The 16,491-nt window shown below is 51.1% G+C and overlaps 2 protein-coding genes across 4 annotated transcripts in view; both read left to right on the top strand.

Moving 5' to 3' along the window:
* The window catches only part of C3H4orf50 (chromosome 3 C4orf50 homolog), a 122,236-nt gene extending 113,946 nt beyond the window's left edge, over nt 1-8,290 (top strand). The window contains exon 14 of the mRNA XM_031010306.3: nt 482-8,290. The gene's annotated coding sequence lies outside the window, so the exon portion shown is untranslated. The remainder of the gene's footprint in view (nt 1-481) is intronic.
* Nucleotides 8,291-12,787: 4,497 nt separating this feature from the next.
* The window catches only part of CRMP1 (collapsin response mediator protein 1), a 72,895-nt gene continuing 69,191 nt past the window's right edge, over nt 12,788-16,491 (top strand). Inside the window, exon 1 of one of the 3 annotated variants that reach the window (XM_004038388.5) lies at nt 12,788-13,291. In XM_004038388.5, coding sequence (XP_004038436.2) covers nt 12,911-13,291 — 381 coding nt within the window. In that variant the 5' untranslated portion in view covers nt 12,788-12,910. Of the gene's footprint in view, nt 13,292-15,584; nt 16,254-16,491 lie in introns of those variants that run through there. The other 2 variants (XM_063705190.1, XM_055385808.2) reach the window with 2 other exon arrangements.

Raw genomic sequence — 16,491 nt, forward strand, 5'->3', positions numbered from 1 at the left:
GCCCCCTGCCCCCCTGCCCCCGTGCTTAGCATAGAGATTACCACACAGCAGGTGTCCCATCACTTTTTGTTGGACGAACAAATGACGACATCCCAGAGCACCCCAGTTTGTCTTTCTTCTTCAGTTGTTCTCAACCTTCTTTTGGCCATTGGCCCCTTTGAGAGGCTCTTGAAAGCTAGAAACCCTCTCTACAGAATGTGCATGAATGCTTAGTAACATAAAATTTCCATATCATGTCAAGGGTCTGAAGCACCCCAAATAAAGAGAGCATTATCTAATAATTCCAAGCTAAGATTCTTTTCTGGAAAGCAAGCTGATAATTGTATGATAGATACTCCATGATATAAGTCCACCACATATGGAGTTTAAAGTGGGTCTCCCAGTGACGTAAAGGTGTGTGCATGTGGATGGCTTCATGTAGAAGCCACACTGGTTGCTATGTTCCCTTTAAGAACCTGTTTCCCTGATTTTGTCATTGCAGGAAGGAAGACAGCACAGGGGCAAACATAGCAAGCTGGAAAATATTTACATCCTTCTCAACTGACCGACAGAGCAGAGGTGGCCTATGATTTACAATCCTTTCCAGTGAGCCAAATTATAAGCCAAGCAACCATCTTCCCGTCTCAAGTCACTAATAGGGAATACTTCTACTCTGTATGATACCAACCTGGGGACCCAAGAGATGGCTGTTGACTGTAAGAAGCCCATATTTAATGCCATGTGAGTGACAGGAAGTCGGGTCTGGAGTCCCAAGGACCTGTCGGCTCTGCTGCTCCTACGCTGGGTTGCCGTGCACAAATAACTTACCTTCTTCCAACATCCTCTTCTTCGTCTGTTTGAGGGTCATATGCCTACTTGACAGTTTTGCTCTGACAACCAAATGAGCTAATGGCTGGAAAAGCACCTGAACACTGTAAGATTCTTTCTACGTGTCAGGATCCTTGTTGTGTTTGTAAAATGCAGTTCCTTCGACTTAGGTATTTCACTGACGGTTGTCTCGGAGTGCACTCTGCCATAAGGACTCATTGATTTACCATTCTGCATAGCTTCCATCCAAGATGGGTGATGAGGGGATGATAGGATGATGGTTTTAAAAAATCATTGTAGTAGTTATCTTGATATTATAGAGCTGCTGAAGAAGCTTGGGCTAGGATGGAGTTCCCAACCTGCACAAAAAGTTGTATGCATGTGAACTCTTTCCTAGGGAGAAGGAGCATGGATTTCATCAGATTTGCAAATAAGACTGGTAGACAAGCACCCTAGAAGCCAAGCACCCCTGTAGCCAAGCACCCCTAGTCTCGGCAGAAAGGACTCTGTCCGGAAACCCGGAGATGGACTCTGCCTCCAACTTGCTGGCGACTTTATGGCTGTCCCTTGGCCTCTATCCACCCCAGCTCCTTATCTGTAAAATGGGTGTGGCACAGTCTTCCAGTGGCTGAGTTCCTACTGAGGGGCAGGCTCTGGCCAGACAGGAAGCTTCCACACCCAGCCTTCTTGCTTCCAGAGTAAGCGAAGAGCTCTCCTTCTCTCAACTTGTGTCCATGAGTTGCGCCCAACTGACCACAGCACCCCAAAGTGCCCAGGCATGCAGCCTCATTTCAGCTCCTTTTGCTCTGCAGTTAAAGAGCATCGTGGCCCAGTTGCTGTGCTTGGACCCAGGGAGTCTGCTTCCTCTGACACCATTTCCCTGTAAACTGCCGGGCTGTGAGGCCCGCCTACACTGGCAGCCAGGGGCCTGACAGGGACCTGTGAAATCTCAGCATCGCCCAGGAAGATGCAGTGAAAATCCAGCTGTTGAGCGGGAAACGTCATTGAGCCACATGTTTTCTTGCCCTGGCTGCTGTGAGACAGTGGGTGGTGCCCGGAAGTCAGATCTGGTGGATGGAGTTGGCCATGGGTGTCTCAGATCTCCGCAGAACCTGGGGCAGTGGTCAGTGCTGGGTGAGCAACAGGCAGGCCCCACATCACATTACAGACCTTAGAGAGTTTCCAGTCCACAGCGGATACTGGCAGCCCTTGGGCCAGATTTGGCCCACAAATGTATCATATTTGGCTTACATTTAATTTTTTTATAATTGTGAATGCGCTCTGTGCCACTGAGCTGGATACTTAAAAATGGTTAAGAAGGTACGTTTCTCTAAAATTCTAAAACGTATCTTCTTAATCATTTTTAAGTATCCATTTCAGTGGCACAGAATGCATTCACATCGTGGTGCAACCATCACCATCATCCATCTCCAGAACCTTTTCATCTTGCAAAATTAGAAACACCATATTCATGAAGGATTCACTCCTCATTTCCCTGTCCCACAGCTGCTGGCACCCACCCTTCTACTTTCTATCTCTATGAATTTGACCACTCTAGGACCTCATGTGAGTGGAATCATACGGTCTTTGTCCTTTCATGACTAGTTTATATCACTTAGCACAATGTTTTCGAGGTTCCTGTGGCAGCATGTGTCAGAGTTTCCTTCCTTTTTAAGGCTGAATAATATTCCAATGTGTGGATGTACCACATTTTGTTTATCATTCACGCATTGAGGGACCTTTGGGTGGCTTCCACCTTTTTGGCGATTGTGAATATTGCTCCTATCAACACAGGTGTACAAATGCCTATGTTGCATTTTTTAATATTGGAGTTAGCAAGTGACATTTAAAAACCAAGAGATTTCATATACAAATCTGGATTTCTGGCTTCTCTTGGAAAATCAGTGTATCTGACAGCATCGGGCTTCCATCTTCCCGGCCACAGTCAGAGGTGAATGAAGCCAGCTAGCTCCCTCCCCCACTGAGAGGCACCCCACTCAGTGGACTGCAGGGCCCCCACTCCTTTCTCCTCCACTCACTGCAAAAGCTGCCTGGTTTCCACAGGCTATGGCTTGGTGACACCTCGTCTGCTCAGCACCCTCATGTTATGGGTGAAAATGCAGAGGCCCAGGGAGGAAGGGTGGCTGGGGCCCGAGGTCTCACAGGCCAGGAAGTGATACAACCGCTGAAATGCAGGAAGGGTCTGCAACTGGGCATTGCAAAGCCTTGATTCTACTTCCAGCTCTGCCACCTGCTTGTCCCAGGTCCCTGGGACAAAGCCCTTAAACTTTCTGAACCTAAATTTCCTCTTTGGAGGAAAATGGGAGAAATGGCACCTTCTATTGCAGCCTCGTGAAGTATTGTGAAGACAGAAGGAGATGTTGTGCATTGACCATTGAATGCAGTTGGGATGGGAAGAGGTGTTACTAAAAGCACAGGCCATGTCAGGCAACCTAGCGTCTGGGGGTCTGTTTTCTCATTTGCAAGACAGGAAAAGGGGCCACACCTTTCCCCACTGGGCTATTACAAGGATTAACTGAGGCAGGGAAAGAAAAGAAAAGCATCCGGCAGAGGGCTTGGCACCCAGCAGATGCTTCACAAATGCTACTTCTTAACAAGTAAGGTCACATCCAAGGGTTCCAAATACTCTTCCTGCAGTACACAACCCAGGAAGAGATGTAACATCATGGGAACAACCAGCTTCAGAGTCTATTGGCCTGATTTCAAAACCTAAGCTTGACGCATTAGCCACTGAGGGCACTGGGCAGGTGAGCCCATCTCTCTGATCTGCAAACTCGTCCATTGTTTAGTGGGGAAAATATCACTGTCCTTGACAGCACAGGGGGAAATGAGAAATGGAAGGTGCTTTTCACGTAGTAGACATTCAATAAAGTCTAATTCCTTTCCTTGCCTTCCCCAGCAGAAATCTGTTTTCTAGGTTAAAAAGATGGCATATTTTCCAAATATCTTCAAAAAAGGGAACGAGGAAAAGTGTGGTTTCCAGCTTCCCACTGAGGTTTGTCAGTCACCAGGTTTCATTCACTCATTCAAGGAACAAGCACTGATTGAGCACCACTAAGCACCAGGCACCACAATAGGCCCTGGGGTTCTGGGAGAGAACAGAGTAGGCCAAATTGCTGCCCTGGTGGGTGGGCTTCCGCTAAGTCTGCTCAGTCGCTCCATGAGTACTCATTAAGGGCCTCTTCTGAGCTGCCTTTCCAAGGGCCTTGGCTTTACCTGGAAGGCTCATCTGTTGCTGTCTGTGTGATTCCTGCATATCTGGACCTCACCCACTTCTCTGGCAGTACCAGAGAATATACCTGTCTTGGGCCCCAGACCTTTAGACAGCATGGTGATCCTGCCCGCCTGTGCTGCTTCGGTTATTTCTTCAGTCCTTTCCAGGGTCCCTGGGCAAGGCTGATGGAGCACTCCTGGGGAGAACAGTCCATCCTACTGCACACAGGACACCCTGTGGGCCAGGTGTGGGCCCCAGAGAGCCTTGCCTCTTAGTTTACCTTTAGGCTTTGAATGAAATGGGAATATGGATGGAAAGCCCTTTGTAAACTCTTAAGATCTACATGTATATACAGGATTGGTGTTATTTGACTTTCTTCTAGAGAGATGACAGAGACCACCTGATGTAGGAGAAACAGGTTAGGGTTTAAGACCAGAATAGCTAGGCTGCAATCTGGGTTCTGCAACTTATTGGCTCCGAGACTAGCGAAAGTGGCCTCCCCTCCCCAGTTTACTTGCTGGGCAAATGGAGATAATAAGATACGCACCTCGGCACCTACTGTGCGCAATAATGGAAAAACTGGATGGGAAGGCATTTTGCAGAATTACGTGTTGTGCATATAGTTTACTCATGTCATTAATTTAATGCACATTTATTATACACCTACTGTGTGCCATTATGAACAAGGTGATCTGTTATATGACAATTTGGAAGAAAGTCCACAGGCTAAGGAAGAGAAGAAATACTTGTCAGATGGTTGTACTGCACATTCATAGATTATGATTAGCAACAGCCAGCTAGTTGGCATAGCAACGTTTCCCCATGAACTGCTAGGCACTGTTCTTAAAATAGGTATGTCGGAGGTGTGGCGGCAGTGGGGACACGCTGAGGTAGTGTGGTTTGATCGCTCTGCAGACCAACATGGGCTGTGTGCTCAGAGTGGCCCTGCCATTGCCCTTCCCAGGCAAGCCAGCAGGGCAGTGATTAAGGTGACAGATCCGGAAACATCCATTGTTGGAGCTGGAGACAGCCTCAGACTTCATCTAGTGTAAGCATCCTTCTCCTCCCCATTTTACAGGTGAGGAAACTGATTCCCAGATGAGGTTAACTGACATCTGCGGTCCAGTGACAAAGCCACTTGACTGCAAATGGGACTGAACGTGGTTCGGATGTCATTATGCAGTATTCTCCAACCGTGCCATGGGGCAGGCTCTTCTGATTCAGAATTTTAGGTCTTGGTCTGATGCAATTAGTCTTCTACTGGGTTGCAATCTATATGGCATCATCTAGCAATAGATGTTAGTTTAAGGAATTCTTTCATTTTGTGTGGAATGCATGCCTGCATTTCACCCTGGGGAAGCCCTGAATCCCAGGATATCGTGGAAACTCACCTACTTTTTGGCTAGACTTACATGATTGATCTTTAAATCCACCCTTCCATAGCCTTCCTTACCTAGTTTCTCGGTGTGAAATCAAGCACCAAAGCTGGTCAAAGGTTTTTGAATTGCTTTGGAATGAGATTATTATATGAGTTTAGTTACCCATCATTGGAGAGAACAGGGAACGCAAGTCCTTTTACAGCTGGGGTCCTTTCTATTTGTTTTACTCAGCTAATTTATTGAGTAAACTTTTATAAACTTGAGAGGGGCTTTTCATCTTCAGGCTGGTGAGCTTCTTTTAAGAGATTCACAGCTCCCCTTTGGTTCCAGGGTGAAATTCTAGGTCTGAAACGTGAAACCTTCTGAGAACTCAGCCAACTTCTGAGAATAGGGTGCGAGACATTTCTGACATATTTTAGACACAACCTGTTTTTCTCTGTTGAGACAGTGCCATGCGGTGGGAAGGGCCCTGGGCTGGGAGTCCAGGCAGGGTAAGAGGGGCTGCAGCCCTGCCACTTACCCCCTCCAGGTCATTTGAAGGATGTAAAGACCGCATTCTGTATGGATGATTCTTCACCCTGGTTGCATGTTGGACTCACCTGCAGAGCTTTTTAAAAAACTGATGCCCAAGCCTCTCTCCAGGCCACTGAAATCAAGTTGTATTGGGTGGGGCCCTGGGCAGAGATCTATTTGAAAAGCTCCCCAGTGATTCTAATGGGCAGCTGGGGGAGAACCATGGGAATACAGTCACATAGTCTCTTTCCACTCCCCCATTCCCTGTGCTATTTAAGTTCTAAAATGCTATTGTGGGTTTCTTCTGTGTTAGACTCATATTTATTTATGCTCCTAGCTAGGAAAGAAATGTGTCCTCAGAGTCTACAGGAGGAAACTTCTCATCTTTGGAGTATTTTTGACCATGAGTTGGCTTTGTAACTCTACCCTCAGAGGGCCTTTTAAACAGCTGGTGGTTCTTACAGAAATGAAATGCATGATGTGTTACTGCTTTGAGCTCCACTGTGGCAGAGCCTGGAGCTGAGCTCTTGGTGACTGGTCACTGCACAATTCCGTGAAAGTTCAGATAATATAATTGGGTGGTAAATGACACACTAAATGAATCTCTTGGGTGCAGTTGTTTGCATCCTAAACTCCAGAATATGCAGAAAGAGATATTCTGTGATAGATATATCTGCCACTTGGGTAAGCAAACAACAGTAGATTTGTCTTCGGCATGTGCACCAGTGGCCAACTGCATTCCTACCTAGCTTTGAAATAAATTATTGGAAGTTCTCTGGTGCCTTAAGGTGGTGTAGAAGGAAAAGATCCCTGGGGTTTGTTACTGTATTTAGTTCTCTTCTCTGTGTTATGGGAATTTCTAAAAACAGATAATTTGTACCTTGGACCTAAAACTGCTTTCAAGAACTCAGCAGACTTGGGATTGAAGGATTGGGTTTTTTCTTTCCCATGTGAACTTCCCTAAATCCTACTCTGGCTTCAGAAAGCACAGCTCCTATACAAGTCTGACTTCTGCATTTTTAGTGTAAATGCAATGTATTGAGTAATGGAAAGACTAATGGAAGAATTGATAGCTCAAAAATGAGTTTTTTCCAACACCATTTTTTTTTGTCTCTGAAAACACCAGCAGGCTGTGTCCAAGCATGGGCTGATGATCCCTTTATGTGATGATAGAACAAGGGAAGAGAGAGACAAATTAATGGGATTGTTAAAAATGGCTGAAAACTTGATATCAACTTTGAGTCAGTATTTTCTTTTTAAAGTAGTATAATACAATATTTGTAAATAGGACATTGAAAGTGATGGGGGAAATAAATGTCTATGCAGTGACGTTATAACCATTAATTCTGTAGTGGGAAAGGACAAGGTCTGCACCTAACAGCAGTAGGAGAGTGAGTTCTGGGGCCAGACACAGGACGGCTCTGCCACCGACTAACTGTGCAAGCTTGAACGGGGTACCTACCTCTCTTAACCTCAAAGTCCTCCATGGAAACAGTGGGTAAGGTGTGAAGATTAAAGAAATAGCACGTTTCTTAAAGCACTCAGCATGTCAGTGGATGTTGGGAGCCTTCCCTCACCCCGTTGAAAATGGGCTCTGTACAAACACATTTTGGTGGCAGGCTGGGGCCTATCGTACCAACCTGAGTTGGGGGAATAAGATGATCTCTTCCACAGTTCGGGTTTGCACAACCAGCTTTTGCAGGTAAGGCAGGGAAGAGGCATGAGTGTCATTGGCAGAGCGATAAGCGAGGCTGGCAAGTTCACTTTGGTAGAACCTCTGTAGACTCCTTAGTTCTTCCAGGTTGAATCCTGGGCAGAAATCACATGAAAGCTGTGAAGCACAGACATCAGTTTAGAAATTGTGTACTTTCCCGCTGAATCCCAAATGCACAATAACTGTACACCTTGCGGTTGCATGAATCTACAAGGTCTCCTATGCGCCCTCATTCATAAACTCAAGGCTGAGAATGTTGGCAGGCCAAGTCCTGCCCCTCCCTGGAGTGAGCTGCCTTGGTTCATATGGGAGTGGTCCAGCGACAGGACCCCACACCTCCCCTCCGGAAGCTCTTCAGCAGGACCTGCCTCGGGTCCTGGGGCAGCTATCCTCCGGGGCCTGCCTGCAGTGAAACCATCAGTCTGTGGAGATGTTCACTGGATTCCTGACCAGTTGTGGGTCGGGCTCAACCCTCCCTCTGGGTTTTCAGGATTTGTAATGATCGCTCCATTTGTGTAAAATAGGCCGGCATTTTCTCTTGTTACTGAGATGTATTTTTCTATGTTAGTTAAATGTATAATTTGTGTAATTTTGTACATTAAAATGTATGCTTTTTCACAATTAAAGGGTTTTTTTTCCCTTTTGAATGTTTTATTTATTGATGGTTTGTTACAAAGTGTTGTCGACCCTGACGTAACAGAAAAAGGCAACGGAGCTAGGATTCCCTTGATTTTTGGTGGGGAATAAATGCTTTTCTTGGGACTCAAATCCACTTTGCACAAATAATTAAATGATTTCCTTTATAATCATGTAGTGATTTCTGATTGCTGCTTTGACAGATGACCATGAACCCATTGCCTTAGAACAACTCACATTCATTATCTTGTAGTTCTGAAAGTCAGAGTCCCTGGGCTACAACCAAGATGTTGGCAGGGCTGCCTTCCTTCTGGAGGCTCCAGGGAGAAAGTGTTTCCTTGCCTTTTCTGGCTCCTAGAGTTGCCCACATTCTTTGGCTTGTGGCCCCTTCCTTCCTCTTCAAATCTCTCTCACTCTGACCTCTGCTTCTGTTCTTTGATCTCCCGTTCTCAGACTCCGACTTTCCTGCCTCTCTCTCACTTAAAAGGACTCTTGTGATGACACTGGCTCCACCAGGTGATCCAGGATCATCTCCACATCTTAAGATCCTTAAGCACAGCCACAGAGTCCCATTTGCCACGTGGAGTAACATGGGCAGTAGTTCTAGGGATTCAGGTGTGGGCATCTTTGAGCATCATTATTCTGCCCACCACAGTCCCCTATGTACTAATTTGGAGGCCACAGAAAAAAGCAGACATTTAAAAATCAAATGAGCCTGGATTTGAACTGCATCTCTGTCACTTGCTGGCCATGTAACCAAACAGCTTGTTTAACTTCTCTGAACATCTTTTCTTATATCTGAGATGAGGACAATAATCCATTACTATATACCTGATGATAAACTACAATCCCCTTTCCTTCATTTTTTGAAAACATTCTTTTTGCAATGAATGAATGATTTTTTTTTTTTTTTTTTTTGGTTTGCCGAAACAAAATCCACATCGGACCTGAACTGGCCTCTTGTCCTCTCCCATCTGACATGTCCCTTTCTATTCTCTGCCATCACCCAGGAAGAAGGTTTCATGTCTGACATGATGAGCTCAAGGTTTGTCCTTCACCAAATGTAGTGCTGTAATTCACTTATAAGAACTCCTTCCCAGGAGGACTGGGAGCAGTTGGAGGATGGGTTGGGGGATGGGGGAGGTCACAGCTGTCGTCAGGATGGGGGCAGTTTTCTCAGGCTTCCCCTGTTGCCTCTGTTAATCCCTGGCAAATATTGCTCCTTTCTGTCTCCGTGCAAGCTGGAGGGTGCATTTCCAACTTTATACCCTAGATTTTGTTCCCTTCCTCCCTTTCTCTGTTGCGCTTGGGTTACTGACCTTGAGATGAGATGGTGTGGAAAAAACTCAGACAAACCTGAGTTGAAACCCCAGGTTAGTCACTTCCCGGTGGTTAACTTGAGCAATGGGCTTAAGGCTTGTCATCCTCAGCGCTCCAGCCTGAAGATGGAAGTGGCCTGGTTCGCCACGTGGGGCTGCCTGAGGGAGCCAGCAGTGTATAAGGCAGAGCATGATGCACGGAAATGAACTGTGTGTGCAAGGACCCTTATGCACAGTATGCAGTTTCAGGAGGGTCCGATCGCCTCCTCTGCATGGGGAGAAAAGAGTGAGAGGAAGTGATATAAAGTCAGTGACACGCAGTGGGCGCCACAAAGGTGTGTTAGATGAATGTCGAATGATTAGTTGCCCAAGACTGCATACAAAACAGGATTCTAACTCAACCACCTAGACTCTTCTGCCTAAACTAGGTCCCTTTATCTCTTATCTCCCAGTGGGACCACCTCAGTCAGGCTCTTGGGGAGAGGAAAGGGTAGTTGTTTCGATGTGGACTCTGGCACCAGACTACTCTGTTTAAACCGCGAAGTCTTACTTGACAGCTGTGACCCTGGACAGGTTATTTATGTCTCTGAACCTCAGTTTTCTCATCTGTAAAATGAGGCTAAAATGGCACTTTCAAGGTTGCTGCGAGGCATAAAAGAGTTACTATCTGTTAGGTGCTTACAATGGTCCGGGCACGTAGTAAACTTTCTATAAGCAGAAGCTATGAAGATCCTTTCCTGCTTCTGCATAAAGACAGCCCTTTCTCAGCTCCTTCCTTGCGTCACTCCCTCTAGTCTTGGCAACTGCCCAGCCCTTTCTCACAGTGGAAAGGGTTTTCTTTAAAAGCAGTAAGATTTCCATCACCACCAACAAAGCCTGAGAGACTGTGTCCTCAAGATGTTGAGAGCAGACTCAAGCATGCAGTAGGAGGCCTGGCCTCCAAAGTTCCACCTAACTCAGACTCTTGAGTTTTCTGATATTTCTCTGGGTTATGTCACCCTGAACATTTGTGGGGTTTTAGAAGAAATTTCTATGTGGTTTTCGACATGAATTGTTCTTGCCTGGAATGGGCTGGGAATAGTATTTCACAGGACAGAGAAAAATTTTCATTGAAAAATCGAAAACACTTGCAAGATAGCCTGGAGGCTGACGGGCCTCAAGAGGAGTGTCTGTGGCAAATCTGCACAGAGGACCCAGGGACACAAGGAGAGAGGAGCCAGGATGCAGCTGCGGTGGGTGGAAGGTAGATGGAGGCTGTGTGTGGAACTTTCTGTTCTCGCATTCAGCACTCTCTCCCCCGTTAGAGTAAACACTTGTTGAAGACAGAGACTTAGAAATACTCATCTGTGTCCCCACACTAGCCTCTCTCAAGCACAGAAAAATAACTTGCTAAATGCCCACCGAGTGGATGAGCCCATGCTCTAGGCCTGGCTGAACCTCCTTGAGATTGAGGCCCTGAGGGAGCCATTTCACATCTCCCCTCCTGTTTCCTCTTCCAAGAGGGGGCAGGTAAAAATACCTACCTGCTGCACAGACCCCTTGTTGCAGGGTTGAAAGACAGTAGCTTCAGGGAGGTGTCAGCTGAGGCCACGGATCCGATGGCCCCAGGATCCTCAGTCCATGGGGCCCAAGAGTCATAAAACAAGAACATGAATCCATCTGTCTGTCTGATATTCTTGGAGCTTGGCCACGCTGCGGGAGCTCTGGCTTGCAGCTGGCAGGGCCCGGGGTTGAAGGGACAGCTCCCAGCATGGAAGGCTATGGGTGGGGGGACATTGCAAGAAGCACTGATGCTCCCCTCTGCAGTCCCCACCCAGTCCTGACTTTGCTTGTCTAGACTGGCTCGAGGAGGGGGTCGGCAGCTGGCGATTCTGCCTCTCCAGGAAGTGCAGCTGGGACTGTAGGGTCCCCAGGGACTTGCAGGATCCTCTGCCTGATAACCGTGGAGAAATAAGGGAAGGTGTCTATAGGAGGCAGGTGGTGCCTGGCCTTAGAGGAGAGCCCCAGCAGAGTGACCTCCACGGCAGAGAAACCCCAGAACGCCCAGACTGCAAGCTCCAGGAGCAACAAAGGTGGACTGTGCCCCTCGAATGAGGGAATATCTGTCTGTCTGGTTGACTGCCAGCTGTGTGTGTGTGTGGTCATCTCTGTCTCTGTGTGTCTTTCTCTGGAGCGTTTTCATTTAAGCTTTTGACTTCCTTTATTCCTGGTGTGGACTTGTGTGTGGGCATCCTGTTGCCAGTTTATGATGCACATGTGTGGAATCGCCCCGAGCTTGCCTTTGATATTGGTGTGTTGTGTGGTGTCATTGGCGTGCACGTGTATGTGTGTGTCACTGGTTCTCATGCAAGAATGTGCTTCTCTTATGTGTCTGTCGGAGTGTGCCTCTAGCATGTCCCTCTTGGCTGCTGCACCACCTTTCCTGGCCCTTACCACCTCTTGGCCCACCATATGGGTGCTTTTGTATCCAATTCCCCTCCTTAGCAGGTCAGCTCCTGGAGGGCAGGCACTTGGTCTATTTTGTCCATGGCTCTGTTCCCAGCTCCTACAACAGTGCTAGGCACTAGTGGGCGCTCAGCAAAATAATACTGACGGGATGAACGGTGTGTCCAACGCATGTGCCTCTCCAGTTGTGCAATTAATCTTGGTGCGATACTGTGTGTGAGTGGGGTTGTGAGACAATGAGGATTTCTGTTGTGTGTTTGTAATGAACTCGGAATGTGCACAAGCATATATGTGTATGTGTGTGCAACATTGAGTATGGTGTGCATGATCGAGCCCCTATGTATCTCTGGAGAGCATGTGTGATTGACTCTCGTGTGTGTGCCAGCATGTCTGTGCATCTCTCATGTGTTTGGCGTAATTGTCTGGTGTGCAGGTATGAACCCGCGTGTGCCTCCAGAGCGTGTGGGCGCGCGAGTGTACGCACACGGCTCCTGCCCCGCGCTCTCCTCGCGCCCTGCGCTCCGCCTGGGGGCGGAGAGTGGGGGGTGCGGCGAGGGCACTGCGGTGCCGCGGCCCGCCCTCCGCGCTGCGGCTCGGGCGCGTCACCGTCCCTCCCCGCCCCAGCCGCGATCCCCGCCTCCTGGTCCTTTGTAGCTGGCCGCGCCGCTAGCCCGCAGCCGCCCAGAGGCCCCGCCCCGGCCCCGCCCCGGCGCGCGCCCCGCCCCGCCTCTCCCCTCCCCGGGCCGCAGTCGCGCCCGGGCCGCCGCAGGCCCGCACCGAGGCGCGGAGCGCGGCGCACGGCGGTGCCCAGGGCCGCGGGCGGGCAGGCGGGAGCGCGGTGGGTGGCCGGCCTTGGACGGGTATGGCGGACCGGCGGCGCGCGTGGAACACCGAGGACGACCTGCCCGTGTACCTGGCGCGGCCGGGCAGCGCGGCGCAGACCCCGCGCCAGAAGTACGGAGGCATGTTCGCCGCGGTGGAGGGCGCCTACGAGAACAAGACCATCGACTTCGACGCCTACAGTGTGGGCCGCCGCGGCTCGGCGCGCACGCCGCGCAGCGCTGGCCGGCCCGACGCGGTCGGCCTGCCAGGGCCGGGAGGCAGCGAGGACACGGCCAGCGACGTGAGCGAGCCCTCGGGCTCCGCGGTCAGCTCTCCCGGAGAGCGCGACGAGCGGCCGCCGACGCTGCGCATCCGCTGCCCCGCGCCCCGCGACCTGCCCCTCGGCCGGGACAATGGCCAGGTACCCTCGGGGCGCGCGCGGGCCAGACGAGGGGGGCGGGCCCCGGGAGGACCCAGGGCATGGGGCGCCCGAGGGCCATGCCCGGGCCCCGGTGTTGGGGCAGCGGCCGCCGGGCTGGGGAGAGCCACGGCGCGGCCCCTCCCCCACCTCATCATGCAAGAGGTTCCCAGAGCTGGGGCGACTCGGTCGGGGCTGGCCGGCGTGGTCCGTGAGACTCGGAAGGGATCGCCCGGGTCCAGTCCCGGCTCCTCTTCTGCAGAAAGGGAGAGAGAGGTTCTGAGAGGGGAAGTTGGCTAAAGCTACCGCATGGACGCTTAAACGCGAAGGAACCTCTGGGATGAATCTAACCCAGGCCCCTCATTCTGTTTTGTGAAAATAACTGGAGCTCCGTTCCGTGTTGGTCCATTCCTCCATCCACTCACTCGGTAGTAATTATAGAGCACCTACTGTGTGCCGGGCCCCGGGAGAGGTTCCGCGAGTCGCCTGCGGCCACACAGCTTAAAGCTGGAAGGAGCTTTTTTTCCGAGCGCTCCCCTCATGCTTGCTGGGGGGAAGGATTTGGTTAAGGATTTAGTTCGTCGGGCAGTTGGAGCCGTAAACCCCTACCCTCAAGCGCCAGTAGATTCAAGGGGCACTCCTGAGCTCCACAGCACACACACCAATGTGCCTGCTTCACAGAGCAAGGTGGAGGTAGAGCTGGGATTTGAACTGGGGTCTCTAGCCTCCCAGACCTGAGCATGGGGCCGGGAGGATCAGGGAGAGGGAACGCTAGGGCTTGGGCCCTGCGGGTATTCTCTCTTGAGCTGGGGGTCACCAGGGAACTGGGGGAAGAAGGGCGAATGGACGGCGTAGCCTTTGGATGGACCGACGAGAGCGAGGGTCAGGTGCCAGAAAAACGGAAGTTGGAGCATCCGAGGGCTGGGGAGCTTTCGAATTGGTCCAGACCTGGATGCCGGAGAACTGCTAGGTGCCAGGCCCAGGGTAGGCGTTAGGTCCCTGGCTCAGCAACCTGACCCCACCCTCCAGAAGTTCCCAGGCTAGGGTGAGCGACGGATTCATTGTGAGAATTAAATCAGTTAATGCCGGTCGGTAGTGAGCATTCAGTAAATGTTTGTTGTTGACTTTTATTACAATCATTATCATTTTAATTAAACCTTCCCCTCTTAAATGCTATGAGTGACCCAAAGTGAGCCTGGAGGGACGCAGAGCTTGATCGGGGCAGATATCTGGGAGGGCTTCCTGGAGGAATAGGAGCAGGGGACTGGTAAACACGGTGGTGGGCCTCTTCGGGCCCCATCCCTTCGCGGGCGGGCTTTCTGTTGCTCCAGAGCTCTCCGTGGTCCTGAAGCCGGAGCCTCGCGAGGGAGAGGTCCAACAGCAAGGGTGTGTGTGTGTGTGTGTGTGTGTGTGTGTGTGTGTGTGTGTGGTGGGGTGATCAGAAAGGCAGATGGTGCGAGAGTCCAGCTTCCTCTTCCCCCACCCCTTCTTTATCTCCCCCTGTCCACTACCTTCCCTGGTGGTCCGACCTCTCTTGGGATCCAAACTCCCGAGCCCGATGGGGAGGCTTCTGGGCCGCGGGCCGAGAAGCGGGACCAGCACCAGGGAATCCGGGTTTCCAGCCAAGGCGCTTTGCTCTCTTGAGCCTCAGCTTCTCCATCTGTCAGATGGGGGTGGCCGTCTTCTTCCGGCCTTCCTCAAAGCGTGGTGGAGTACTAGGGAGGCGAGGGCGCTTTGTGCACGGCCCGTAGCTGTCCCAAGGAGAGTTCCTCTGGAACTGCGGTCAATGTCACCAACGCCAGCATCTCCCCCAGGGCTCAGCCTGGGCCAGCCCCGCAGCTGCGCCCTGACCCCTGGGGACGCTGGTCGCTTCACCTCTCCCGTTCCTTTCCCCTACTCCTTCCTCTTCTCCCTGTGGTCCCCTCTGCCTTTCTCCATGGCTTCTCAGGCACCGGACAAAAGGGAGAGCCTCTGGCGCGCCCGGGGCTCCGAAAGCACTCGAGCTTCGCGACTGTGGAACTCAGGGGCTCGCGATCTCCACGGAGGGAGGGTTTTACTTTCTGCGGGCAGAGCGGCCTTGAGGCTTGGGTTACAGCGGGCTTGGGTTCCGGGGCGGGCCTCACCGCTCCAGGGCTTTGCAACGGGTGCCCCGGCCCTTCCCCCCCGCCCACCAGGCTTCTCCCTGGGCTGCAGGAGGGGTTTCTGCGGCGCAGGCGCAAGGATTGCCGCTGCCGGAGGCTGAGCGGCTGCGGCGCTTTGTACTGGCGAAATCTGCTTGGGAGCAGCGATCTGTTTGGCCAGTGGCAGGCGGATGCTCCTCCCCCTGATACGCACGTGGTCTTGTCCCTTGCTCTGGGGGCGTTCTGCTCAGATCTCCAGACTGACCCCAGGGAACGCCCTGGTACGTGGAACCTAGGACTTAACAACTCCAAGGAAGGGAGTGTAGGAGTTGGGGAGGGACAGTGTCCCCATCTGCAATTTCCGGTCATTGACAGGGATTTTAGGCCCCGCTGAGAGCCAGGGATGCATGAATGCGTGGAAGGAAATGAGTTGTAAACAGAGTGTAGGGGAACCTGGCATCTCCATGCTGCTTTGCTGCAGCTAATATGTTTTGCACCCGGGGTACATCATTTTACCTCTGTAAGCCTCAATTTCCTGTCTGTAAAATGGGAAAATTATGCCTAGTGTTCCTGGGATACTGAGCTGGCTTCTCTGTGAAGCTAAAACCTCACCTCTATTTTAAGGCCCAGGTGTCTCTGGCCTCCTGCCCTGGATTAGGGGACTGGCCCCTGGGGTGGTGAAGGTCAGGGCCCCAGCCCCCAACCACGGTGCTGGGGGAGCTGTACCAAGCCTAGGCCACCCTCGCTCTGGATGGCAACTTGAAAGCAGAAAAGATGAGTCGTTTCATAGGACCTGTGGGGTTGGATTTCGCATGCAGAAAATGAACAACGAAGTGGTGGATAAGGTTGGTGTTTTATTCTGCCTGGGAACTTGGGGCACCTGTCCAGTGAGGTGGGGGCTTGCTGGGGCTCCCCCTTTTCCTCCATCTTCTTTCATCTTTTCCCCTCTGCTGTTACGAACCTTGTCAAGCTGTGACCTGGCTTCCTGCCCACCTCCCTCTGGAGCAACATCTGGATCATGGACTCCAGGGCTGGTGTCCACACTGCTGGGAGGCAGGAGCACCCTAGTCCTCCTCCTGACCC

Source organism: Gorilla gorilla, chromosome 3 (assembly GCF_029281585.2).
Source record: "Gorilla gorilla gorilla isolate KB3781 chromosome 3, NHGRI_mGorGor1-v2.1_pri, whole genome shotgun sequence".
NCBI classification, from domain to species: Eukaryota; Metazoa; Chordata; class Mammalia; order Primates; family Hominidae; genus Gorilla; species Gorilla gorilla.